Raw genomic sequence first — 25860 nt, forward strand, 5'->3', positions numbered from 1 at the left:
TATGGATTAGTGGCACTGATAACTAAATAGTCGCCCACGCTTGAACATCTTGCTACACACCTGGGCTCAACTTCAAAAAGCCGTTAAACTCTGCTTCGCACATTTCTTGGGTACCACTCGCACCAACGGTAACTGTATGGTAACCTATGTTTGTTCAGCAAATGCTTTTTTTTCCGAGCAAGTTCTTGTGCTTACAGGCTTTATGAAACTCGGCCCAGGCTTCATCCCTGGGTGGACTTACCAGACATTGGAAGGCACTGTTGTTAGCAGATCCAGCAAATCGTAACCCCATGGCCATGCAAGCACCTGCCAGTACATTACACTCGGCTTGGCTATGTGAAGTGAAATAAAGAGAGTATACATTACAAACCCATTTAGAAAGACCATTAGAGAAAAACATAGCACTTTTAGCCCTCAACGCAGAAGTTTTTTAGAGCCGCATTGTTACAGGAGCGTGTGCCGAAACACACCAAAACAAATGAGTTCAAATTACTCAAAAGGTTTCTGGTTTTTACGTCTGTTTCTATTGTACCCCAGCATACTGAGACTCAAAAAAAGTCGAGTTGTTGACAACTTGACTAGTAAAGTAAGAAAAACACCCACACATGTATTCCATGAGTTTTACAAAACTATGCAAATCAACTACGGAAGTTTCTACAGTGCGAGGCACACGGTTATTTAGCATCAGTCCAAATACTCGCCACCTCAGAGGCCCAAACTCTGCTGCAATTTGAAGGAGATCAAATGAAAAATGGAGAACTCACAAATGTTTCAGCGACGTTTAACCACTCATATATTAGAATTGATAAAATGAACATCTTTATTGAAGTTTTTTAATTGACAATTCAAGAAAAGTCATTGAATGTTCAGGTTCTTGGTCAGGTATATATGGGTTTAGCGCCCCTCCCCCACCAAACATACGTTTGAATATCAAAACACCCACTGCCTCCTAGGAAGATTCTAAAGGAGTTGATAGCACGTTTGTTTATGAAAGACTGTATTGTTTCATTCAAACATGTTTCAAGAGCACTCTTTCGCACTGTTGTAACAAGTAAATATTAAAGTAATCAATGAATTATTTTTGTCATACCTCATTTTTTGGAAATCTATATCAGCATCAACATCTTCCTTGGCAGCTATGTTTCTCTTGAAGGCATACCTCTTAACAATCTGAATGGAAAAATAGAAGTGGAACATGTTAACCACTTCATGTAGGATGACATTAAAAAATGTCAACCATAACTCTCTCTCAAAAAGATTTGCTGGATAATCATTGTTTAAAGGGCACTCTAAGGGTTTTTTTCTGGTGTAAAAAAAAAAAAAATTGAAGTAAACCATGTCAGGGTTAAATATTATTTTAATAAACAAACAATTTTTGGGGCTCGCCTTTTGTTGGTAGCCAAATTGAGTTATTTCAAGGGGATACAAATGATTTTTTTCAACTTTTCCCTTAAAGGTTACTTACATCAGGAATATTATTCTGGATCCAGTCGCTGTTCGGTTCGATCTCATTCCACATCACAAGACCTTTACTCAGCGTCTGAAAAAAATACAAGGAATAAATTGACATCACTGGTTGGTAAAACTTGCGGCTGCGATGTTGTAAAAGAAAGGTCCTATATAATTAATAAAGCCTTTCTCTGGTACATGAGCTTCACTCCAGAGAAATTATTCAAGTTTTCAACAACGCAAATTCTTCTACTAGTACCGGTACTCTTCGCTCGGCCCCAGCGGCCAGTCTATCCAGGACCGCTGGGATGGGCTAATCGCTTGCACAGATTCTTGTTCAGGAAGTACGTCATGCATACAGTGCATAGAAATATGGTGCAGTGTGAGTGTGATGCATGATGGGACTGCGCATTATTAAACTAATGACAGTGCATGATACATTTGCCCATCCCAGCGCCTTTGGTTAAAGCAAGGCGCTGGGGATGAGCGAACCGGTACTCCAGAAATATGACATATTTCTAATTCGTTCAAGTCACTCATTAAGACTCACCCTGAGAAGCAAAAAATCCGGTTTAACAAAATCCAGAAGGATTTGAGTGTCAGGTGCTGTCAAACACTGCGATACAGCCCTAAGAGGAAAGAAAAATACAATTGTCATATTAGATTCCCTGATCCCTAGCACACCAACAGACATCACTGTGCAGTGGGTACTGAGCTAGTTCAGGCCTGGAATTACACGTAGGCCATGGCCTCTTGTCCCTGGTCCAGTCTTGGCCTTGGTGCCCCTTCAAAAGTTTCATATAGACTTTTAGATTTTCCAATGGAAGTGCCCTTTTCAGAACGAAAATGGCTTTGCCCTCTCCAAGGCAAAATTCCAGGCCTGTAGTTGAAAAAAAGAATTTCTTTTTTAGGGAAGATGTGTTGTTGATGTTTCTCTTACTTGTTTGCTGTTTGGAAGAACATGAGACCAAGAGCCAGTGTAGCGCCCGGTGAGGTGACATCAATGTTAACCTGGTCGCCTTCTTTGATTTGGTAACATGGTGATTTGAACTTCTCTTTGTTTCGGCCCGTCTGCATTTTGAAAAAAAAGAAACAGTTTTTAAAATACAAGACCCTTTCACGCAACACCTTTTCAGGGTTTACAAGGTGCTTTGGCGCATACAACAGCCACTGCCAGACTCACTGAGGCAAACACCCTTCTCTTAGCAATAGGTGTAACTTGGGCCTTTTCATGCATTACACAACACAAAGGACAAAAGCTTAACTTCCCATCTGAAGGGCAATGAAATATTGGTTGAATGTCTTGCTAAGGATACAAGTGTCAAAAAGAAGAAAAAAAAGGAGGAAAAAAAAAAGGATACAACTGTCATGAGTGGAACTCAAACACACGTACACTCTACTGATCAGAAACACCAGAACTTGGAGTCTGGGGCGCTTAACCGCTCGACCACAACACTGACCTTCTTGAGCTCCAAGTGCATATATGATATTTGCAGACCCATCTCTTAGGTATCGATCACTGGAAAGCTGTTCTTATACTTGGGGTAAGCTTAGAATTGCTATAATCTTACATTTACAAGGAACAGACTCTGCATGCCTGCTATTACTCTAGTCCAACGAAACATAAATTTTAAAGAGAAAGGGTGGTTGAGTTTGTCCGACTTACTGGTTGATTTTTGTGTCCGCCTGCCATTAGATGATAGAGTTGGTCAGCCATATTCAGATCAGACAGCCCCACTGCATTACTGCCATGCTAATAAGCCAAATACAAACACAAAAAATAATCTAATGATTTATTGAATTTATTTGTTTATTTGATATCAATAGCCTTTGAGAAAGACTCTGCTTGGGTCAAAACATAAGTCTGTTGAAAATGGTTTGCTGGAGTTTCATCGTTGATAGGGCAAGGCCATTTTAAGTTTGCAAAAGCAATTCCATTTCAGTTAACTGGCCCGATGCAAAATTCTACAATTCTAAGATTTTACTTGTGTCTCAAAAACTACAGCACTTCAGCAAGTAATATTTTAAGGGAAGCTTTCCTCCATCATGATCTATAAACCGTGTAAGTTAAAGGTAAATATGTGGACGTTTGTGTCGTACAAAAAAAGAACCCAAACCCCTTCAACTTAACCATTTCTCTTACCCCAAGCATGACCATTCCAAGGGATAGACCGGCAGCTAGGGAGTAGGATTCCCTGTCAGTGCAGTGCTCAAGCTCAGGCCCTGGGGGTCGCCCTTGTACAGACAACAAAGACATTTTCAAAAATCATTTATCAATAACAACAAAATAAAACCATACAATAAAAAAAAAGCAAACAAATATTTGTCCAATGGAATTTGGATTGAAAAGAGTAAGAAAATTCAATTTCAATATCAATTTTGATTCAATTTATTATAAACATCACGTCAAACAAAAAGAGAGAGAAAAAAAAGGGAAACATGTGACTGAGTGAAAGAGCATCCTACCTATTTCTCCCAAGAGGACTTCAGCAATGTGTCTGTGGGCTGTACCCTGATACACCAGGCCCACACCCATGATGGCTGCAACTTGGACAAGATGAGGAATATCTAGCTCCGTGGATGTCGGAGGAAGGAGGGCGTTGATGTGGATGCTAAGCATCTTGGTTGTGGCAACATCCATGGTGCCACGCCTATAGGAGGAACAACAAAGGTAAGACAATGAGTCATTTGAGGTTGAACAAAGACAAATTTACTAGAGTCGGACTTGAATCAGTACAAAGTTTAAACAATGTCTCGTTTGAGGTTAAACAAAGACAAATTGACTAGAGTGAGACTGGACAGCAAAGTTTAAACAATGACTCATTTGGGTTCGGACAAAGCAAATTGACTAGAGTGGGACTTGAACCTGCGACCTCCTGTCAGCGCTCTACCAACTAAGCCTGACCTGTGAGGATGTTTATTCCCATAAGTATACTAGTTATTGTTACTTCTTAAAGTTTAGGTTGTTCATATGATATCAACAATCAAAGTCAATCATTTCCTCTACTTTAGTATTCAAGGAGTAATTACAACAAATTTCCAAGGTTTCTTTTTTTAGAACTTACTTTGCTGCTGCCAGTCCGAGTAGAAGTCCAACACTTGTCATCTCATGTCCCTGCAGTAACAACATTTTATAACAGTTTACAATACATAGGGCAAGGCTTGAGTGGTTCAACAAATTAGAACACAACATGACCTCACAATTCAGTGACCTCACAATTCAGTGACCTCACAATTCAGTGACCTCACAATTCAGTGACCTCACAATTCAGTGACCTCACAAGCAGCTGCTGCCTCACCATGGTCTGCCATTATGAGAGTTCCATTATATGTAAAGATATGTTGAGCTTCCAGGCCCACAAACATTGCCTAAAGGCAAATTACATAGGGAGACTCTGCCTTCCAAAATGGCGCAACCAAGATGTTTTTGTGGTGATGAAGTCTTGTGAATAGACCTTTATCATGGTGCGGCCATCTTGATTTTTCTCCAATCCAAATCAATGTACAGCCAGACCGAGTCTAGTTCCTTTTCTTGAACATGACCAAGTTGGTGGCAGCACGATAAATGCCTATTGGTCAATACGTCAGGTTCTTGGATTTAGTCTGGATTTGACCCCGGGTCAACTGGGTCTGAATACAAGGAAAGTGCCCCTACTCACCCTACATAGGTAGTCATGAACCTTGAGTGTTGCCAGACTGGATAGATGTCCATTGAGTCCTAAAGCCATTAGAAAGCCTGCATGTTCATTGGTTAACTCTGCACCAGCTGGACGGTTATACACAATCCACGTGGAATCAATCTGAAATAGATTCAACAGATAGATTCAACAGATTGGAACTTTTATCAGTACAAAAATTCTTATTTAAGGGGTAGTGTGTTGCCTTCAAAACTCCCACGAGTAACCCGTCATAACTTAGGATTAGTTGAATGCGTCCTATGTATTGGGATACGGAACTGGACTTGTCCAAAGTCCTAAGATTAATCCTAAATTAGGAAGAGTTTGGTGAAATCGATGGCTGGTGTTTTAACACTTGACCACCAAGCTGGCCCAGTTAGAGGCCGTTCAAGCAAGCAATTAAATAGTGGCCCAAGAGTATGCCATTAGCCATTTTGAGATATAGTTGTAAATCTGTCTGTATAAACCCAAACCACACAGTGCACTCTTATAGTGGCCACCATATCTCAAAAGGCAAATGGCCTCCGTTGCCCTGGGCTCAATTTCATAGAGCTGCTTAAGCAGACACTATTGCTTACCAATTTCAATCTTCTGCTAAGCAGAAATGAGCAGGACACAAGTCACAAATTGTACTTATGGCATGGTGAATCTTGTAAGCAGCTCTATGAAATTGGGCCCTAGTCTTGGCCTCAGTGCTCCTTGAAACATTTCACACAGACTTTACTTGCTAATGGAAGTTTGGTTTCTTTTTGGTTGTTCTTGCAATTAATTTTAAAACAATTACATATTTATGTATATATATATATATATTTTTTTTTTAAACAAACTATTTTTACTTGTAAATGTACTTTTTCGGCCTGCTTGGCCGCCAGTGCAGTTAATAAATAAACCATAATAATAATTATTTAAAATTTTCTTTTTTTTAAATTTCCCATTGAAAAATGAAAATGGCCTTGCCCACTCAATGAAATCAGGCCTGTAGTATGTCCGATATACTCTGGTGTTTTACCTGAGAGCATCCAGGGGCTATTTTGAGTCCAGCTGCAACTCCATTATGAAATAAAGGCCAGGCGTTCATGTTTGCCGGAACATCAATGTGAAGAAACGATATGGTATTGTTCCTAAAACAAAAAGTACAAATTAGAGCTAATGAAAAACACAGAATCTTCTTAAAGCCTTAAAGAGGTCAAACTCTGTTTTGTGATGAACTCATTTCACAATAGATAGACTTCTTATGCACAGCAAACCAAAACATTATTTTAACTATTAACATTTGCAGACCGATACATTCCAAATGTGCCGTCACTGGATGTTTTTGGATGATACACACATTTTAACTGGAAGGGGTTTCAATCAAACAACACACCATTTTAATGTGAGGTTCAAGACTTTACATAATATATATATTCAAACCAAAGACCACTTTCATTTACATCTCTCTTAAATAACAAAGCAACAATCTTTCCAACATCACCATATTCACTGCATTTTTGCATCTACTGAGACAACGTCTTACCTCGGTGGCGCACGGCCTGATAAATTCAACTTTGGTATTGGAAGGGTTTCTGTGACGACAGGATGAGAGGTGCGAAGAGTAAACATGCCCCTAGTACAGCAGATGAAAAACATAATATTTTTGAGAAGAGTATTGTTTACTGGTTGATGTTGTTTTAAAAGGCAGAGACAATGATTGGCATTTATGGATACATATGTTGATTTGGAGTCAAGCTGAAATCTCATTGGTTGTAAAATTTTGGGTTGATATTTTAGTAAAACGAGATTTTAACCTGCAACCATTCTGCAGTTCACATGTGTAATGCCAGGTTTCAAAGCAGTATACTGCATTGCCTCAAAATCAGCGCACCATGATGGTTGCCGGTTTTACTTAAAATTTGACGTAACTCAGAGTCTTTTGATCATGCACATCGGGACATCATACATTACGGGGTACTGAGCTCTTTGCTTTGAGTACCTACCTCCCAACTGACAAGGCCATCGTTCTCATGGATACCATTAGTAACCTCATCTCTTGCTCCTCAATAAACTCATGATCACTGTAGAGATAAGAACAATTTGCAAGCAATCAGTGAGAGCTGTTATCTTGCAGAGACGCTAACAGACTTGTTTCGCTTTTACAATCTGCATGAAACATGAAGTGGTTTACAGAAGTATGATCCAGTAATCTAACAGATTCTATCTTTAAGTGCATTTAGATGGTGCATTTAGATTTTGAGACCTCAAATTCTAAACTTGAGGTCTCGAATACAAAATCGTAGAAAATTACTTCTTTCTCAAAAACTATGTCACTTTAGAGGGAGCCGTTTTTAACAAAGTTGTATACCATCAACCTCTCACCATTACTCGCTACCAAGTGAGGTTTTATGCTGATAATTATTTTGAGTAATTACCAATAGTGTCCACTGCCTTTAAAGGAAATTGCATTCTTATTGAAATTTACTGTTTTGTATTAATTTGACTCATATGGAAGACAGTTCTATGCCCAACCAGTGTGAAGAAATAAATGGGTGCTTTGGTCATCAAATACTATCCCTTCTCACCTGACTTCAGGCTTTTGCACCAGTGTGATTCTCGCTGGCTTGGACGACTGAAACAGACGGCGGACTTCTTGAACTCTCAAATCATCCGGGAAACGAAGACGTAACAGTTCCTGATCCAAGTGACTCATCCCGTCCTCCTCCTGCTTAGAGTCCTTGTCGGCTAAAACCTCCTAGAAAAAAAGGTAATAGTTCATCTTTTTAATATTGATAGAATACAGTCTGGTTTTTACCCTTAGGGCCACGTCACACGAGACGATTTACAGGCAACTAGTTCCAAGCAATCTCAAAGAAGAAAGACATTTATAATTGAATGTTAACATTTATTTCTTTGGGATCGTATGACATACGCCTCTCTTAATATTTATGCATGAGGTACGTCACAATGCTAACCCAAAACGAGGCGATGGGCGCAGCCACTGCAAGTGATGGGGGAAGTGCGCCCATACCCTCATTTTGGGTAAGAATTATGACGTCATGCATAAGTATTAAGAGAGACGTATAGTTTAACGAATATCTCTTGAGCTATCAAAGTGGTCCTGCAGCAGGCACTGCAGTTGGTTGTCTCCAAGTTGCCTGGAAAAATTGCCTTTACACCGATATTTGTTAAGCACTGTATACTCGGTATATTCCTGAGTTCTGTGAAAAAGGGTAAAAAGGATGTCCCTCGTGGTCCCTATACTTACCGCAAATCTTCTTTTCTTCTCCTTCAGAAGCCTCGCCTGGGCGGACAGATCTTGACGTTTCATCAGCACATAGGCTTCTTCCGGCCAATAGGATGGTGGTTTCTCCCTACACTGATAGATAGCCTCACAGAGTGGGAGAGCTACGCCCAGTGAGAGAGCCTCTAGATCCTTAAGGGTAAACCCTATCTGGGTCATGAAGAGCACTGTCCTCTGGGCTCCGCTCAGCTCCTGATGGGCGTTGATGAAGTCACTCAGCTGGGTGTTTGTGTCCGATTGCTTCACGGGTTGGCCTGTCGGAATTAAAGAGTGGCTCCAAGGTCAAATTTAGCTTTGGGATCCGCTCATTTTCAGATAAAAAGAATGGGGAAAGTGGGGAAACATGACGAGTCTTTAACCTCACAATGAAATGGTTTAAAAATACAATTGTGTTTGATACCCAGCAATTTGTGTCAAAACTCAAAACCTTTTTTTGACGTCAAATTTCAAATATATGGTCTACACATTTTTGTGTAGATAATTCTTCAGCAATGTAAATGTGACGACAAAATCCGCTTCATATTTTTATGATGTGTGAGTCAGTCTTCTTCCAGGCCAACAAGGAGTACAAACAAATCCATTTAATCTATCAGTTGTAAATTTTGGTTTGCGATAATTGATAATGCACAAACACCTAGGAAATATGAACAATTCTTGCTCCAACAAACCTGCTGATGAAAGTCTTCTGAATGTCTTCTTGAGATTTTTCATCATACAGACATCTTGGCTGAGGTACAGAGAGTAGAGCTGCGTGAGAGACAACAACAACACAGATTCCAGTTTTAATTGTCCATGTTATTTTGGTTACAGAGCCAAGGACTCTCAGAAAAGTAAATGTAATCACTGTACTGAGATATGGTGTACACATTTTAATTGCACTAAAGGCCTTGTCAAACAAGACAACTTTTACAGGCAACTTGGAGGCAACCAACTACAGTGCATGCTACAGGATCACTTTGGTAGCACACGAGTAAACTTTAAAACATTGTCTTACGATCCACAAAAGAAAATTTTGAACATTGAAATGTGAATGCCTTTTCTTCTTGGAGATTGCCTGGAACTGGTTGCCTGTAAATTGCCTTGTGTGACATGGCCCTAAGGTTTGGGTAAACTTGTCTGTATACACAAAAACCGGACAGTACACTGCTGTTGTGTCCACCATCTCTAAAAAAAAAAAAAAAAAAAAAAAAAAAGGCTAAAGGAAAGAAGGCAAGGACAAAAGTTTCAGTTTTAGAGAGTTATTCCACAGAAAACCCACGCAATCAGGTAGGAACTAAAAACCCCAATCCACAAGTGCCCCTGGTGAGATTCAAACTACGGTCCTAGAGACAGAAGACGAGGAGAAATCCCACTATGGCAACCTGACAACCCATCTCCGGGGTCCATTTTCATAAAGTTGTTAAGCAGAACAAACTTCTTTCACCAATCACAGCAATGAAAATGTAATGTCATTTTGGCTGGTAACCTATTTCTGTTAAGCAATACTTTTCTGCGCTTAGCAAGTTTGTGTGCTTACACTACAGGCTTTATGAAATTGGGCCCTTATCATTACACCATCAAGTTTTTGGGTGAAGTGTTGGTGGAGATCCTTTGACTTTTACAAACGGCATTCTCTTGGCTTACCATCATGATCTTGTGAGAATTGGTACAGATGTCATCAACGTATGGATAAGGGTCTTGAGGGATACCCTTGAGCGATCCATGAAGCCACTGGTACATGCTTGGAGGATCGCTTGTACAGTAGCTAGGATATTGCATTTGGGCAAGATGCTCTGGGGAAATAGAAACAGTTCATTTAAAAACAGTTAAAACAGAAACAGTCAAATAAGGAACAGTCAATTTGGAAACAGCCAGTACCAAAAATAAAAAATCAAATTTGAAGCAGACCATTTAAAAATTGTCAAAACAGGAACAAAAACAGTTCTTTCAAATCAAAAACGGCAAATTACAAACGGTCAAAACAAAAACTGCCAAATAGTGAATATCATATCAGAAATTTTCAGAACAGGAACAACCAAATAGAAACGGACAAATCATAAATATTTTCAATTTGAGCCTATGCTATTTCAATCATTACCTTGATGCATTTGGCTGGGCTGTCTCGCATTAGTGTTCAGATCAGAGTGGCACCGATAATAGTAATCCATGTAGGACACCCATTTCAAATCACTGGAAGAAAAATTAGGAGATTGACGAATTGTGAATTAGAGTACTTCTCGACTACATCAGTTATATACAATGAAGATTGAGACATAATTTAGATGATCAAATCAGAAAACACAATCTGTTGATCATGATTAATACCAGAACTTGGTCTTATCACTAACTCAGCATACATTGTCAAGTAAAAAGTACAAAAAAATGCTATAAACTCCACTTCTCAACAAGCCCTGTGGGACACTGAAAAAAATGATCAACCTACAATGTTTATAATACTCCACATTTCTTCCTTTCTTTTTTAAAAAGTGACAAATGATCTTTGAATGTGTGAAAATAACTTCATTTAACGAATAAACTGATGGCAGTTGCTACCATTATTCAGTAAGACACATAGGGTGCGTTCGAGTAGCTTCCCTGGGTCGACCCCGGTCTGCCCCCGGTGCGTTTGAATAGCTTTGACGTCATTCCAGGGGCTCACCCGGGGCAGCCCCCAGTGCCCTGCTAGTGCAGTGGTTCACTTGGGGGCTGGCCCGAGGTGCATGACGTAACCTTGAGAGGGTGAGTGATTGTTCGATTAGCTCTTGTCAGGGGCTCACCCGAGAAAGGAGCACCGCTGGGTGGACCCAGGGACGCTAATCGAACACACCCATAAATGACAATACATGTTTGAAATCTGGGCTGTTAAAACCTCCTAGGGGCAAGTGGAATGCACAGTTTATGAGTCCGGTGGGCTGCATAACAAAAGGCCTGATTAACACATTGTTTCTTACCTAGCAACTTGGTACAACACTGCGACCAACTCTTGAGCACTGTCCAAGTAAAACCTTGTGAGTTTCAGCTCCTGTTATGCAAAACCCCGAAAAGCATGTCAGACAAAAGTAAAGGATTGATGTTTGATCACTATCATCATCAGATTGTACCATTCCGCTGCTGGGCAGAAGCCCTACCCATCTGGGCTGGATTTTAAGAATGATCTAAAGTGCAAATCAATCTTAATCTTGTATACTCGATCCAGGGTCTCTCTGTCTGTGATGGATATCTCCTTCAAGGCTGCTGATCCTGTTTTCCCCACCAACTCATCTCTCCATCTTGACCCAGGGGCCTTTATCAAACCTCGGCTTGGGCTCAGGCTCTGTCTGCTGATGTTTGAAACACCATGAGCAAATTACATGCTGCTCCAATGTATAGGCCCGAGGGCCAGTTCATACTCGCTGTGCTTCCACTGCGTACGCAGTGCGAAGCCCATGCAGAGGTTTGAGAAAGGCCACAGGTCCCCCTCCATTCCTTCTGCCATTTTTAGGGTGGGCGTGGTAATCAACAAAAAATATATTTACATCACTTTTTGACACTGTTTATAAAATGTACTCTCAAACAAGGTATTTTTAAACAAATATTTTGACTAGCATGTACACAGTATAATGTAACCAAATATTCGTTGAGGCAAAAGATGAGTTGTTGAAGATGATGAGAGATGGAGATTCCCTTATGGTGGTGGGAGGAGGTTTCCACAAACATGATCCTGGAAGTGTCGTGGAAGTGTCGTGGCCGAGCGATCAAGAGCACCAAATTCAAACTCTGGTGTTTCTGATCAGCAGAGTGTGGGTTCGAATCCCCAGCCATGACACAGGTCCTTAAGCAAGACACTTAACCATTGCTTCGTCCTTCGGATGGGACGTAAACCCGTTGGTCCCATGTGTTGTGTAAACGCATGTAAAAGAACCCAGTGCACTTATCGAAAAGAGAAGTGGTTCGCCTCGGTGTTCCTGGCTGGATTGGCAGCATATTGCGCCACAACACCTTGTAAACCATTACATGGTGCTTAAGGATTAGGTCTTATGTCTCAACCTTCGTCACACTCCTTGCAGTAATAATACCTGGCGCCTTGTATCCTGTGGCAAAAGGTGCGTGACAAATATGATTATTATTGCAACAGAGATGGAACTGGCAATGTTGAAAGGGCACTCCTCCGATTTGAAAAGCACTGTACAAATGCCCATTATATATTTTGAATTACCTCGTACACAAGATGCAAAGCGAACACCACAGCAGGTATATGAGCGAATAGCAGACTACCAGTATCAACCTTAGCCTGGTGTATCTCACTGGTGCTGGTGGATCCATAGGGTTGTGCTCCAGTTATAGACTCCAGAATGGTGGGACAGGCTAGCCGGTGGTACTCAGAACTCAGAAGGGATTCCCAATCCTACAAAAAACAATTTCAAAACTATCGAATAAGTAACTTAAAGGGTCTGGGTACTTTTTGTACAACACAAAACACAATGCCCACAGATTTACATTAAACTCACACAGTTTGAAAATAATGATAGTAGAAAAGCTTCCTTAAGATATTACATCTAAATAATTATTTTACCTCATCTAATCCTGATGTCTTGTGTTTCTTGGCAGCCACTTTTGGGGAGGTAGGAGAATCCACCTCATGCTGAGAACAAATTATCAACATTATTTACAATTTTTAAGATAAAAATTTATTTATTGACAGACTTTTTTAAAACCCAGAACGGACTTTTTTAACACCCAAAAGGTTTTTCCTTAATCTTTTGCTGACAGCCAGATGGCCCACATTTCTATCCATTCAGACTTTTCATTGCGTAGCTTGCACAGGCAGGCACCTTTTGTGATATGCTTCTTTTACAAAAAGGGACAGCAGGTTCTGGAATACATGCCTTGTAAAATCACTTTCCAGAGATAACTGTTTGGCCCTTTGGCTGTTGGCTGCAGTTGCAGTGTTGAAAATTAGTCCCTTTTCATCAATCCACCCATAGCAAAGACCGCAGCCAGTAATCTCACCTGAGAGAAGATGGCTAGCTTCTCAACGTTATAACCCATCGATCCGAGGAGGCACTTTGAAAAGACGAGCCATTCTGATTGGCTGCCGGGACCACCGGGTGCATTGTGGGTATTGTACCATCTGGTGACCAACTGCAAGGCTGTATCTCGTGGCAGCACATACTTTATAGCATTTAGACACAATTGAACTGCAAAGAGCAAAAATAGGCAAGATTTAAAGTGAGTTGGATTTAGAACTTTGCATGGCCTTGAAGACAGTCTGGTAGAGTTTACAGTTATAAGTGGCAAATGGAGTCCCCCCCCCCACAAAAAAAAAAAAATTATTAACCTACTCTATCACACTTTTTATTCTAGTACAAATGTAGCCCCCCCCCCCCCAAAAAAAAAAAAAAAAAAAAAAATTCCAGACTTTGGAATGAACTAGCTGTCACCGCAAGTCAGATTGTTGGACACTATTATATCATTAGGGAAGCACTTTTAAAAAGACACACTAATAAAATTAAAAAATTTTTTAAATAGAAACCTCTGCCCTGAGAGAACACTCACCGATTGGAGATGATGTCACTGGGGGAATACTCATCCTAAGCATGGACCCTCCGGTTAACTCCTGAAATATGTCATAATTACAATTAAGTTTTTAGGTAATAAAACCACAAGGGAACATGACTGAGGAACAAACTTCTTTGGTTATTTTCAGTTTTCAAGAATGTATGAAGATAACTTAAGATTTGATCTAATAGAAAAATGTGGTACGTGTTCAATTTTTTTTCTCATTTTCGGTGTGTGCCAGACTTGCACAGTTGCACAGTCTATTATCAAGATTTCGTGTTAATAGGCTTTACCACTGTTAACCTGCTTGCTACAGGGTCTCTCAATCCTATGATGTGTTTGGAGCTAGTACTATTACTGATACTGGTTCCAGCGTGGAAAGCAAACTCATCACTACAAGTTGATTCTTGTAGTTTAGTTCTGATATCACCAAAAAAAGCAGGAACTGCCATTCATCACCTTAAACCACTTACCACTGTAAACCTGCTTGCCACAGGGTCTCTCAATCCTATGATGTGTTTGGAGCTAGTGCTATTATTGCTACTGCCACCAGCATGAAAAGCAAACTCATCACTACAGGTTGACTCCTGTAGTTTAGTTCTGATATCACCAAGAAAAGCAGGAACTGGAGATAGCATTACAACCTGTTAACAACAAAAACACAAAAATAGTGCGATACCATTATACTAGTCTTTAAAACGAGATTTCAAAAAAGGGCTCTACTTAAGGGGTGAGCGTCATTTTTCAAAAATGCCACTTAGTGTGACTTTTTTAAAATCTGGTATAAACTAGATGGTCTCTCAAAAACGTGACCACCTTTTCTAAATGAAATTTTGCCTTATAACAATCAAAATGGTTCAAAAAACCTAAAGGGATACTTTGCCTTTAAGATCAATGAGGAATAAAAGAAAGTTTCTCAAACAACGTGTCAAAGTTCACTTAACAATGAATGCGTAGAAGTTTATTCGTGCGTACTAACTGACTGACTGACTATTAATATTATAACAACAAGTTCTTATACAGCGCATTTTACAATGACCGTATCAATGCGCTTCACATATTGAGAGCATGAGAACTAGACCGGTCAAATGTTTGTCTGACATTCAGGTATTTTTAGCAAAAGCGGCGTCATAAATGTGGAGTGCTGTTGTGCTAAATGAGTACATTGTAATAGCACAAGTGTATTACTGTTAATTTGTGTTATGTTTTGACCTTTACCTCATCCATGATGACCTGGGCACTGCTGGATGGCCTTGATGATGTCATAGGGGCGGGGCTATCAAGAGGGGTGCTGGGGCGTGGCAAGCTTGAAGATAACGACGGAACAATCCCGGAGATGTGAACTTTGCCAATCTGTCAATCAAAAATTAACAAGACGGGTGTAATGTGTGGGTTATCTGATTCAACAAGTTTCATTGAAAAGCATTGAAGAAGATAAGAAAAAATCCTCCAACTAAAACATGATAAAAAAAACGTGTTTAGTTTTGATCAATTGATACAAGAATTCTCTGAAGTTCACTTCACATTTGTTATAGCCAGTTAGCATTTAACGGGGATGACTCAACGCAGCAGAGTCTAAAGAGACATTAGGCTACATTGTCAGATTTTTTCTGAATTATTAAAGGTTTTTCATGTATGTTTATAATGCAAAGTTATTTATGAATGGGAATTAAAGAGTGGTATGTTAGTCCCAAGCGTTCTTTTAAAACCTTGCAGATTCATGCACGAGTGATCAGGTCATGGTCATGAAATTAAGGACTTTGCCTTAGGCTTGATTCTTCATACCACTGCCACAACCATGCTTTAATTAAACGAATGTTAAACGAATGTTCAAGACCTTGTCCTACTCTTTTATTTCCCTAATAGATAACTGTAAATTCCTGATTACCTTGACAAGACCAGAGTAAAGAACGATGCTATTACTCAGATCAAGCACCACCATCATGTCTAAACTCTGCCAATAAAAAAAACACACAAAACAAAGTAACAAATACAAGATGAGCCGAGTTAGTTCATGCTATACCAAAGAATGACTACACTATTGACTTTTAAATTCATCAATGTAATTGTGGATGTGCCAGTTTGGGAGTTAATGACCCCATACATTGAAGTGTTCATTTAAAGGCACTGAACACCTTTGGTAATTGTCAAAGAAAAGTGATTTCACCTAGTGAATCCCAACATATGCATCAAATAACAAACCTGTTAACATTTGTACTCAATTGGTCATTGAAGTTGCAAGAGAATAAAGAATAAAAAAACACAATTTTGTACCCAAAGTTACTGATAGAACCTGGGAAGTGGCAGTTACAGGTTGAATGGATTCTGACTGAGACCCCGAAGAAAAGTTTTGGACAAAATAGGGAGACCACCACGATAGAGCTAGGTAGTTCAGTTGAAAGAGGTTCAAGTCTTCCTCCAGACCAGAAAAAACTTAGATTAACTTCAAGAATTTTGTTTTAAGTTACATTGATCTTACATCAAGAGGCACTGCATCTTTCACCATCAGTGTTGCTAAGCTACCAAAAATGAGCTGTGATTGGTCGTTGCTCCTTCCAAACTTAACGCATTTAAGTTGGTGGCGGTGCTGGAGAGAATAGCAGAGATAGCGCTGTCCACAGAGGTCTGTAGTTAGGAAAGCTTTAGTTGCTTTACCCAGAATTCCCTCCCTGTTGACAAACAAAATGTCACTGAGCAGCTTGTTTACAAGAAAAAAATATCAACATTAAACAGTCCTTATCAAGCACATTTCACACAAATATAAATAGTTTTAGAACCATCAGCATATTCTTTGGAATTACTTCTTTATTGCAGGGCAAGAAAACAATATTTCACCAATAACAACAATTTATTAATGATAATATTTTTTCATATATAAATACTACTCAAGAAAATTGGTACAAAATTGGTACATGTACCAAATTTATACCAAGAAGGCTTTCAGATAAAAAGCTGAAATCAATTTTTTTTTTTTAAACAACTCAAAACAAAACCTAAACAAGTAAACTTGACGGTACAGCCATGAGAACATCTCTTTTTGGAGAAGTGTTGGCTCTGAAAAGAGCTGGTGTGGTCTGAGATTACACCTGCTTATTTCAGAGCCAACGCTCCGCCAAAAAGAGATTTACACATGGTTGTTTCCGTAAGTTTACTAAATTTAGTTACTTCTTATTTTCCACACCAAACATAGCTTCAAACGTCACTTAAAACCCAAACCATACCATATATTTAAAAGTTACATGTACCATACAAAAAATGTTCCACCCACCTGTGGCTGACGATAGGCTCCGTCCAGCAATGGTCAAGACAAAGGTCAGGGGCCAAAGGCTCCTTGACCTCTCCACAGGTCATATTCATGGAGGTCATATTCAAGGAAGTCATTGATATGCCACCCGGGGACCATGTTGACCTTGCTGGTGACATCATACTGGATGCAGGACTATAGAGGGCGCTGGTTGCTGGAGATTGCGTCCGGCTATTTAGGGGGATAAGACATGATTTTGATTAGAGATCATTTAATTATTGTTCTTACACTGTAAAAACACACAAGGTCTGCTTAACAGCAATCAAGATCTAAGAAGTGACTATAGTAGTTAACTTGTGGATCTTGCGAAAGGTTGTATACCTGCAAGTTTACTAGTTATAGTTTTTATTTGCTACACCTGTAAAGCTTCAAACATCACTTAACAAAGATCTAGCTGTGTGAATATTTGGGTGCTCCCAACTACAAGTTACCATCCTCCCATGATTACGCCCATCAATTCTGAGCATATGTAATCCATTAGAACCAATTGGATCACAAGAGTTCAAATATTGAGTTACAAATGCATAAAGGACTACAACTCATATGCAGATCTCCTGCAGTTACCAAGCTTTGAAGGAGCATGCGTCATTGGTTTTGGAAACAAGTCAATTCATTCCCATCCCCTAGCTTTTAAATAAAAGAAATATTGATTTGAAACAAAATTTGATTGAATCATTTGTAAAGTTACTTAAAGGGTCTATGTACTTTTTGGGGAGCTGGGAGCAAAAAACACAATGTCCACAGATTTACATTAAACTTACACAGTTTGAAGATAATGATAGTAGAAAGCTTCCCTGAAAACATTACTTGCTGAGGTGCTGTAGTTTTTGAGAAATTAGTAAAATAATGTCATGTAAATAATTTTTGTCTCACTGTTCATGAGACGAAATTATAGCATGTAAAAACGTATTTTCATGACATTGTTTTACTCATTTCTCAAAAACTACAGCACCTCAGCATCTAATATTTTTAGGGAAGCTTTCTACTATCATTATCTTCAAACGGTGTAAGTTTAATGTAAATCTGTGGACATTGTGTTTTGTGTTACAAAAAGTACACAAATCCTTTAAAGGATTTACCTTAAGGCAGCCATTACTGACAGTGCTGGACTCTGCCCACGGGAAAAGACAAGAGGTGAAGCCGTTCTACTTGGAAGACCCCTGTAAGGCGACATACAAGGTGACATACTGGACATACTAAGACGTGAATGAGCACTAGCGCTTAGTCCAGCTAGTGTGCCTGAGCTGTAGCTGTGGCGAGGGGTTTGACCCAGGTTAGTGGTGTTCAAGTCCAGTATCTTGGAGGCCACACAAATCTCCTGCAATATTCAGTCGACATGAAAGCAGGGTATGTTAATTAAGAAGTAGCTTGTTAGGCCATATCCGAATTGGCAGCTGCAGCTACGGCTTTGACGGCTGTTGCTCAGTGTGTTGTTAAGGACATCCTATACTTCAACCCATGATGACGCGGAAATCTAGCCGCAGCCATAGCGGTAGCCGCTTATTCGGACATGGCCTTAGTGTAACATTCGCAGGAAAAGGCTTGGGGACTTGACCTTCACTAGTTTCCCCCAGACCTTCATCTTTTCATTCTTTTATATAAGTTCATACGACAACAATAGTGTTCTGTGAAATATTTCCCTCTAAATTGAAGTCATATTTTGAGATAACTGTATCTGAAACCTAAAACTACACGAAATAGTTGATTTAAGTTGTTACAACCAAAATAATGAACATTTTGTTGATATGCTGAAAATTGTGCATGGTTTTTCACTATTTTCTCCTGACTCACAACGGACTCAGCCCAAATTTTTCAATTTTTATTTTATTTTCATGTACATGTTTGATTACACAAAACATGAACACTGTCTGTGACTATTTTATCAGCTCCACCAATCCTTTCAGTTCTTTTATGTACAGCTCATTCAATGTAGGACAAACTTTGGCATGGAAAAGCACTTACCTCAGCTGTTGCATACCGAAGCTGCCATACAGAGTGTAATCCCATACTGGAGTCAAAGGTCATAACCAGTGAGGGGTCAGAGGTTGTGAAGATGACCTGCTGAGTGTAGTCTGTCATTAATCCAATCTTCGTACTCCCCATTCCTAAATGGTAACAAAAGTAGTAATGTGTCATTACATGTATATGACTACAAACCTGTAAGTACTCGCTAAGCGGTCTAGTGCACTTGACTCAGGTTATGATCGCCAAAGGCATTTCGGTCTGGGTTCCAATCTGGGTCATTACATTCGTTCTTGAGCAAGACACCAAAATGCAATTGTATTGCTTTTGTTTTTTTTACCCAGGATTAAATGGGCGCCTGTGAGAGCAATTGTGATTGAATCAGCTTTGTGCGCTACATACTTGGCAGCACAGGTTGTATACTCCCAGGGAGCTGCTTGAGATGTGTTTACGGAATGAAGTGAAATGTTTGTGATTCCTAAAACAAAATGTCCCTCCTCCAAGACTGGCGATAGCAACACTTCTTAAAGAAACTAGAATGAGATTTCCTTACCACCCGTCTTGCATATTATTGGTGCAGGCTCATCTAATGGATGCAAGAGACTAAACATTGTGGGAAGACATTCAGAATCTCTGTAAGAAAAGGGAAAAGGCAAGGCTTGCAATTATTACCTTAACATTTCTCTGTACATAAAGCCATTATACACTTTCGGTACAGACAAAAACAAAAAAGTTTACAAATAATTTACAGGGTTTACAGAAGGTAATGGTGAAGGACTTCTCTTGAAATATTACTCCATGAAATGCTTTACTTTTTGAGAAAACATTAAAACAATTATCAATAAACACATGTCATGACACGGCGAAACGTGCGGAAACAAGAGTGGGTTTTCCCGTTATTTTCTCCCTACTCTGATGACCGATTGAGCCTAAATTTTCACAGGTTTGTTATTTTATATATAAGTCGTGATACACGAAGTGTGGGACTTAGACAATACTGTTTACCGAAAGTGTATAATGGCTTTAAATTGCTACAGGGGAGTGGTTTTATTGTATAAGCTGTAGGTGGTGTGTCATGGCTGAGGGATTTAGTGCATCAGTATCAAGTTTTTGTGGCTAAAACTATATCTAAATAAAAACTTTTCAAAAGTGAACAGCTGATTTTAAAATTAAGGACAAAGTGTTTACATGGTGAAATTTGTGCATGTTTTTTCACTATTTTCTCCTGACTCATATGACAGATTTATTTCATGTATACGGTTGATCACACAAAACCTGAACACTACCTGTGACTATGTTGTCAGCTCTACCAATCCTGTATAATACCCCCAAAAGACTGAACTATATATGAAGTCCTACCTTCTAGGGCTGGTGATTTCTTGGTTGGACACAGCTCTCTCAAGGAGTAAGCCCTGGTCAATACTCCATGAACGAGAAACCTAAATAAAAAAACATTTTTAACTTCAACAAAAGGCTTCAACATAACCATGGCCTAATTTCATAAAGCTGTTAAGCAGAAAATTTTGCTTAGAAAATTCTTTGCTGAGCAAAAAATTACTGAGGCACCAATTGAAACAATGTCAACTTTTTCTAATTTTGGCTGGTAACCAGTTTAAGTTTTATGCTTACTATAGTCTTTATGAAATTGTGTCAAGGGCATAAATTCAGAGAGCTATTTCAGCCCAAAAAATAGCTAAGCAAACAGCAATTGTGCCTAACAGAATAAGGTGACCAGCAAAAACCCTGTGCCACATGCAGTCTCCGGCTGGTTTCCTACTTGAGCCCCGAGAGCCCAATTTCATTAAGCCTGTAAACACAAAAACTTGCTAAGCACAAAATAATCTTGCTTAGCAAAACAAGCTTACCAGGCAGAATACCATACAACTACCATTGTTGCGACTGGTACCCCACTAATTTCTTGCTTAGCGTAGCAGAACAAAACTATTGTGTACTTATTGAGCAAATGAGGTAATAGACATTAGGAATTACTTCACCTGGAATGGTAGAGAGGCTGTGAACTCATCTCCTTTATCAGTGAAGACATTCAGGGTTGCAGACTGAGTGATAAATATACTTGGCACTGCCTCTCCTGGATCAACATAATAACAGATATAATAGACATTAGGAATTAGACACCTGGAATGGAAGAGAGGCTGTGAACTCATCTCCTTTACCAGTGAAGACATTCAGGGTTGCAGACTGAGTGATGCATATACTTGGCACTGCCTCTCCTAGATCAACATAATAACAGATATTTATCATAAAATAAATTACTCTTTGTAAGTATAATCCCTGGTACGATTTTGCTTTTCCTTTTCACTTGTCTCTGTTATGCCCTAGTTCTTTTTTACTGTTACGAATAAGCTGCACGTTAACAACAGGGTTTATAGATTGGTCTTATCCTGCATTATGGCAGTGCGATAGAGGAATGAGCCAAAAGCGATCTTAAGACACAGCCATGGGTTCTTTAACGCACAGCCACGACACTGCAAGGTTTCAATCAGCAATTTGAGACCGAGGAAAACAATTATTCAAGAAGGTCCAAACAAAGATCTGAAAAATAAAACCGTGGTTGGGAACAGATTTTTTGTTTTTTAAATACCAACATGAAGTGGTTTAAAAGAAAAGGAGTACATATTTAGGATAACTTGCCGGTTTGGTTGGATCTTTCTTCCAGACGATCTCCTTTGCAGTCTTGTAATCTGAATGTCACCCATTGGGCCTTCAAGTTCACAGAGTAGGAAATAAAAGTAGAATTAAAAATCACACAGAAAGTTTACAACACATTTTTCCTTTGTTCTTCACAAATAAATGTATGTAAGACTACACAAACCTATTTTAGAATGTATGATTTTCCAAAGCATTGTTAATAGTTAGTGATAATTTTACCATCAGTGCAAAGAACTATTCTTTTGAATCAGGCAATGCATAATCTTAGCTATGTAAACTGCTGTCTAGGCACAAATTATTACAATACAATATAACTCAATGAAACCTTTTGATATCATTATATGTTTATGAAAAACACAATCTGTGCAGTAATGCAGAAGTTTTCTACCATGACATAATAAAAAAAGTTGTACCGTACCTCCAGTATTGCTGAGTCTAACTCGTAGGACTTTTGAACAAGTCTGGCTTGTGACTCACACCCTCGGCTCCATACCACTGAATTCCCCTTGATGTAGATCTCTTCATCGAATTCCAGCTTCTGGGTACCAGTCTCTCTGCTCTGTGAGATGTGCCAAAACTCCTTCTGGGAAGGTATACAAGATTTTTTTTAAAACAACATTAAAGGAAGGGTCATAGATTGGTGAATACTCCAAAAATGATCAACAATAAAAACTTACCTGATGAGAAGCACTGCAGCTATTGAAACGAGAAATTATTTTGAGAAAATGATTCTCTTCAAAGGAATATGGTTTTTCATCTTAAAACATTTGAATCTGGGAATCATTTCTCATACTTCTAAAGGTTGGTGTCAATGTGAATGCGACCAACGTGCAGTTGGTACCCTCTGTCACCTCAGTAAACGTGGATAAATTTGACATTCTCATGAAATACTTTGAACTCAGCAAGTAGACACTGCATTCATCTTAAACTTTCACAATACATGTAACTTTTTGTTGTAACAAATTTGTTTATATAATATTACCTGTGAGGAGTCATTGATATTGACATCCCTAAGGGCTGAAATGGGTAGGTCGGCATCAGGATACGCTGTCTCCCTCTGTGGGTTGGTGACACCCCTACCGTCAGACTGACTATTGCTGAACTGTCGGCCGAACGGGATGAACTCATGTGGTTCACAGGCCGCTATCATGGCCTGTAATGAAAAAATATTTCATGGTTAGAGTTCAACTTCACATAATTACGAACCACAGCTGTTGCTTCCAATGTAGCAGCAACTTTGGACCTGGCTATATGTCTGTTACATGTTGAAAAGGCTTCTGACTGGCACCCTCGAACACAAATATTGACAAACAAGGAGACTGTCATCATAGGCTGAGATAGCTCAGTTGGTAGAGCGCCGGCGCATTAATGTTGAATTGTTAGGTCACAGGTTCAAGTACCACTCTGGTTAATTTGTCTTTGTTCAATCTCAAATTAGTTATTTAAAATTTATCAAAATTTATTACTTGAAGTATGAAACTCAAAATTGAGAAAAATCAGTCAGGCCAGAATCACGATAAGGCCTATGGGGTGCTGCTGGTGCTATAATGGGTCTGGCCCTGGGGCAAGCCAAGGGAAGGATACCGAGGATTGGACCATGGGGCTAACCCCACCATTTTCACACAAAAAATTTGTGCACATCAATTTCATCATCATGACCTTGTTTAGTTGTGATAATGTAAACCTCCTCCCGACGACCGCCAGGCCAGAGGATTACGAGATTCTGTTGAGCGACAACAACAATCTGGTCCAACACGTATAATTTTGACAGCTGCAGTGCGTTGGCGCCATATTATGAGTTACGGCGGGCATATGCATTGTAAACGGACAGCACACGCACTGCCTTGTAACACCCCTTTCACATAATGGATTAGTCTTGGTGACCAAAAAATAAAGCATTGGTAAAGCAATGTGACATTTTCAAAATATAAACCTGGTAATTTGTTCCGGGATCTGGTAATCTTTTGTTGTTTTTTTTCTTCAAAAATATGTTCTCAATGGTGTTTTGAATATTCATTAGACATTGATTGAGGATTAAGTTTGTGCCCTTTTATTTAAGGATTTGTGTCATGAATTTTGAAAGTGTGGTAAAAATGGGGCAAATCTAGTGACTAGCTGTCGATATTATTATACGTGTTGGACCAGATTGTCATGATTTGGCAATCGATAGAAATCTTGTAACCCTCCGGCCTGGCGACCGTCGGTAGGAGGGTTACGTTATCGCAACTAAACCTTGAATTGAAGTTGGGTTCTAGTTGGCCACATGTCCGGCACCATTTTTCTTTCACCTCCCCCAACCCCGCCCTACTGCCTACCTCCCCCCCCCCCCCCCGCATGCCCCCCCCCCCCCGGCATGCCCCCCCTTCTTTCTCCCCTTTTCACTCTGCACTTTTTAACTGACACTCCCATCAGTCAGTGGCATGGCTTGCTGATGATATATGCAGTGCCAGGTACGAGAAGTCTTACTCTCTTTAGTCTTATAGTTTAGTGACAGTGACAGTCAGACTCCGTGTGAAACAAAAGTGAGAAAGTCAGTCAGTGACTCAGTGCCAGTGGGTTCTGATTATTCATTTAAAACTTAAAAAATAGTCAATAAACATCACAAACCTTTATTTCTCTTTGTTCCTCCAACGTTGCAGCGGCAAAGAAATCGAATGAGAAAGCAGAATGTTTTCGAACATTTGACTTACGGTAGCATTTTTTTTTTTTTTTTTGACAAGTGAAACCTTCCGCAATTTCCCGCGGACAACACATGAGGGGTTCATCAATAGACGGATACCCTAACTACAAGTTGCATAATTTTCACTGATGAAGTACAGCAATAACATTGACTTGGCTCAATCGATCAGGTTGGCGTCGCATGAGGGCGCTATACCAACAATATGAGGACAATTTTTGAAATGGATAAAATAGTATAAATTTACAAAAGGATATCTCATTTGGGTTAATAAGATACTATTTTATTTCATAACGAATAAAAAAAATGTGGTGGCAGGATACAGAAACTTTTCAGGCATTGACTGAATTTTCCAAAGTACCCTAGTTCTCCAAAGGCATCTTTTAGAAGCGTGTTTTTTTTTACACCAAGGCAAAATTAATGCGCACCAACACAGCTGGGGCAAAGAAGGTGTAATGCACGTGTTTTTGTGTTTATGCCTATTTCTAGTGCCGCATGTGTAAATCAATAGACCGTGGTAGTCTTGTGCATATTCAATTACTTTGGAATCACTTTGGTCCGAAGTGCATTGCTTTAATGTTTGAAGGAAACAAACCTGCACAGTTAAGGCAGTGGACACTATTGGTAATTGTCAAAGACTAGCCTTCACAGTTGGTGTATCTCAACATAAGCATAAAATAACAAACCTGTGAACATTTGAGCTCAATCGGTCATCGAACTTGCGAGATACTAATGAAAGAAAAAACACCCTTGTCACACGAAGTTGTGTGCGTTTAGATGGTTGATTTCGAGACCTCAAGTTCTAAATCGGAGGTCTCGAAATCAAATTCGTGGAAAATTACTTCTTTCTCGATAACTATGGCACTTCAGAGGGAGACGTTTCTCACAATGTTTATTACCATCAACCTCTCCCCATTACTTGTCACCAAGAAAGGTTTTATGCTAATAATTATTTTGAGTAATTACCAAATTAGTGTCCACTGCTTTTAACAGGTCCCAATGCCCATAATATAAGTGAGGCTTGCATTATAGTCTATTAGTATATTTAATTTTTATGGAAAAGGCTGCCTCAGTTGATAGTCAGTTTCCGAATATGTGGGTTTCATGAGGTGCTCGAGTGAAATCGATTGTCATGTGAAACTGTGGCTTTAGTAGGACTCTTCCAAAGTTCAGTGCAAAGGTACCGACAGATTGATGTATTTCTACAAACAAGAAAGTCCTCCAGTGACCTCTTCCCCAATTAAAAGCAAAGTTACTAATTTCAAATAGCTGCCCATCGAGAATGTTGCTTATGGAATTTATGGGTAAGCAAATGGAAATGTGAATA

At 39.4% G+C, this 25860-nt stretch overlaps 2 protein-coding genes across 2 annotated transcripts in view; both read right to left on the reverse strand.

Moving 5' to 3' along the window:
- Nucleotides 1-20619, reverse strand: part of LOC117292125 (anaphase-promoting complex subunit 1-like) — a 33120-nt gene extending 12501 nt beyond the window's left edge. The window contains exons 1-32 of the mRNA XM_033774056.1: nucleotides 20546-20619; nucleotides 19740-19819; nucleotides 19187-19329; nucleotides 18304-18542; nucleotides 17189-17395; nucleotides 16400-16589; nucleotides 15809-15874; nucleotides 15139-15273; nucleotides 14394-14564; nucleotides 13918-13978; nucleotides 13372-13559; nucleotides 12935-13003; nucleotides 12578-12766; nucleotides 11334-11404; nucleotides 10481-10572; nucleotides 10027-10175; nucleotides 9072-9150; nucleotides 8368-8657; nucleotides 7685-7854; nucleotides 7103-7180; nucleotides 6643-6732; nucleotides 6136-6247; nucleotides 5109-5249; nucleotides 4515-4564; nucleotides 3916-4100; nucleotides 3593-3684; nucleotides 3116-3202; nucleotides 2390-2520; nucleotides 2000-2078; nucleotides 1466-1540; nucleotides 1091-1170; nucleotides 242-332 (exon numbers count right to left, since the gene is read on the reverse strand). Coding sequence (XP_033629947.1) covers nucleotides 242-332; nucleotides 1091-1170; nucleotides 1466-1540; nucleotides 2000-2078; nucleotides 2390-2520; nucleotides 3116-3202; nucleotides 3593-3684; nucleotides 3916-4100; nucleotides 4515-4564; nucleotides 5109-5249; nucleotides 6136-6247; nucleotides 6643-6732; nucleotides 7103-7180; nucleotides 7685-7854; nucleotides 8368-8657; nucleotides 9072-9150; nucleotides 10027-10175; nucleotides 10481-10572; nucleotides 11334-11404; nucleotides 12578-12766; nucleotides 12935-13003; nucleotides 13372-13559; nucleotides 13918-13978; nucleotides 14394-14564; nucleotides 15139-15273; nucleotides 15809-15874; nucleotides 16400-16589; nucleotides 17189-17395; nucleotides 18304-18542; nucleotides 19187-19329; nucleotides 19740-19797 — 3858 coding nt within the window. The 5' untranslated portion in view covers nucleotides 19798-19819; nucleotides 20546-20619. The remainder of the gene's footprint in view (nucleotides 1-241; nucleotides 333-1090; nucleotides 1171-1465; nucleotides 1541-1999; nucleotides 2079-2389; nucleotides 2521-3115; nucleotides 3203-3592; nucleotides 3685-3915; nucleotides 4101-4514; nucleotides 4565-5108; nucleotides 5250-6135; nucleotides 6248-6642; nucleotides 6733-7102; nucleotides 7181-7684; nucleotides 7855-8367; nucleotides 8658-9071; nucleotides 9151-10026; nucleotides 10176-10480; nucleotides 10573-11333; nucleotides 11405-12577; nucleotides 12767-12934; nucleotides 13004-13371; nucleotides 13560-13917; nucleotides 13979-14393; nucleotides 14565-15138; nucleotides 15274-15808; nucleotides 15875-16399; nucleotides 16590-17188; nucleotides 17396-18303; nucleotides 18543-19186; nucleotides 19330-19739; nucleotides 19820-20545) is intronic.
- A 688-nt stretch (nucleotides 20620-21307) lies between these two features.
- LOC117296160 (anaphase-promoting complex subunit 1-like) lies at nucleotides 21308-24576 on the reverse strand. Its single transcript, XM_033779046.1, has 5 exons — nucleotides 24464-24576; nucleotides 22839-23009; nucleotides 22275-22436; nucleotides 21839-21908; nucleotides 21308-21417 (listed from the first exon to the last, which is right to left on the reverse strand). The coding sequence occupies exons 2-5, from the start codon at nucleotides 23004-23006 to the stop codon at nucleotides 21308-21310; spliced, it is 510 nt and encodes a 169-aa protein (XP_033634937.1). The 5' UTR covers nucleotides 23007-23009; nucleotides 24464-24576.
- Between the last annotated feature and the right edge of the window lie 1284 nt (nucleotides 24577-25860).

This window comes from Asterias rubens, chromosome 1, assembly GCF_902459465.1.
Source record: "Asterias rubens chromosome 1, eAstRub1.3, whole genome shotgun sequence".
NCBI lineage: Eukaryota > Metazoa > Echinodermata > Asteroidea > Forcipulatida > Asteriidae > Asterias > Asterias rubens.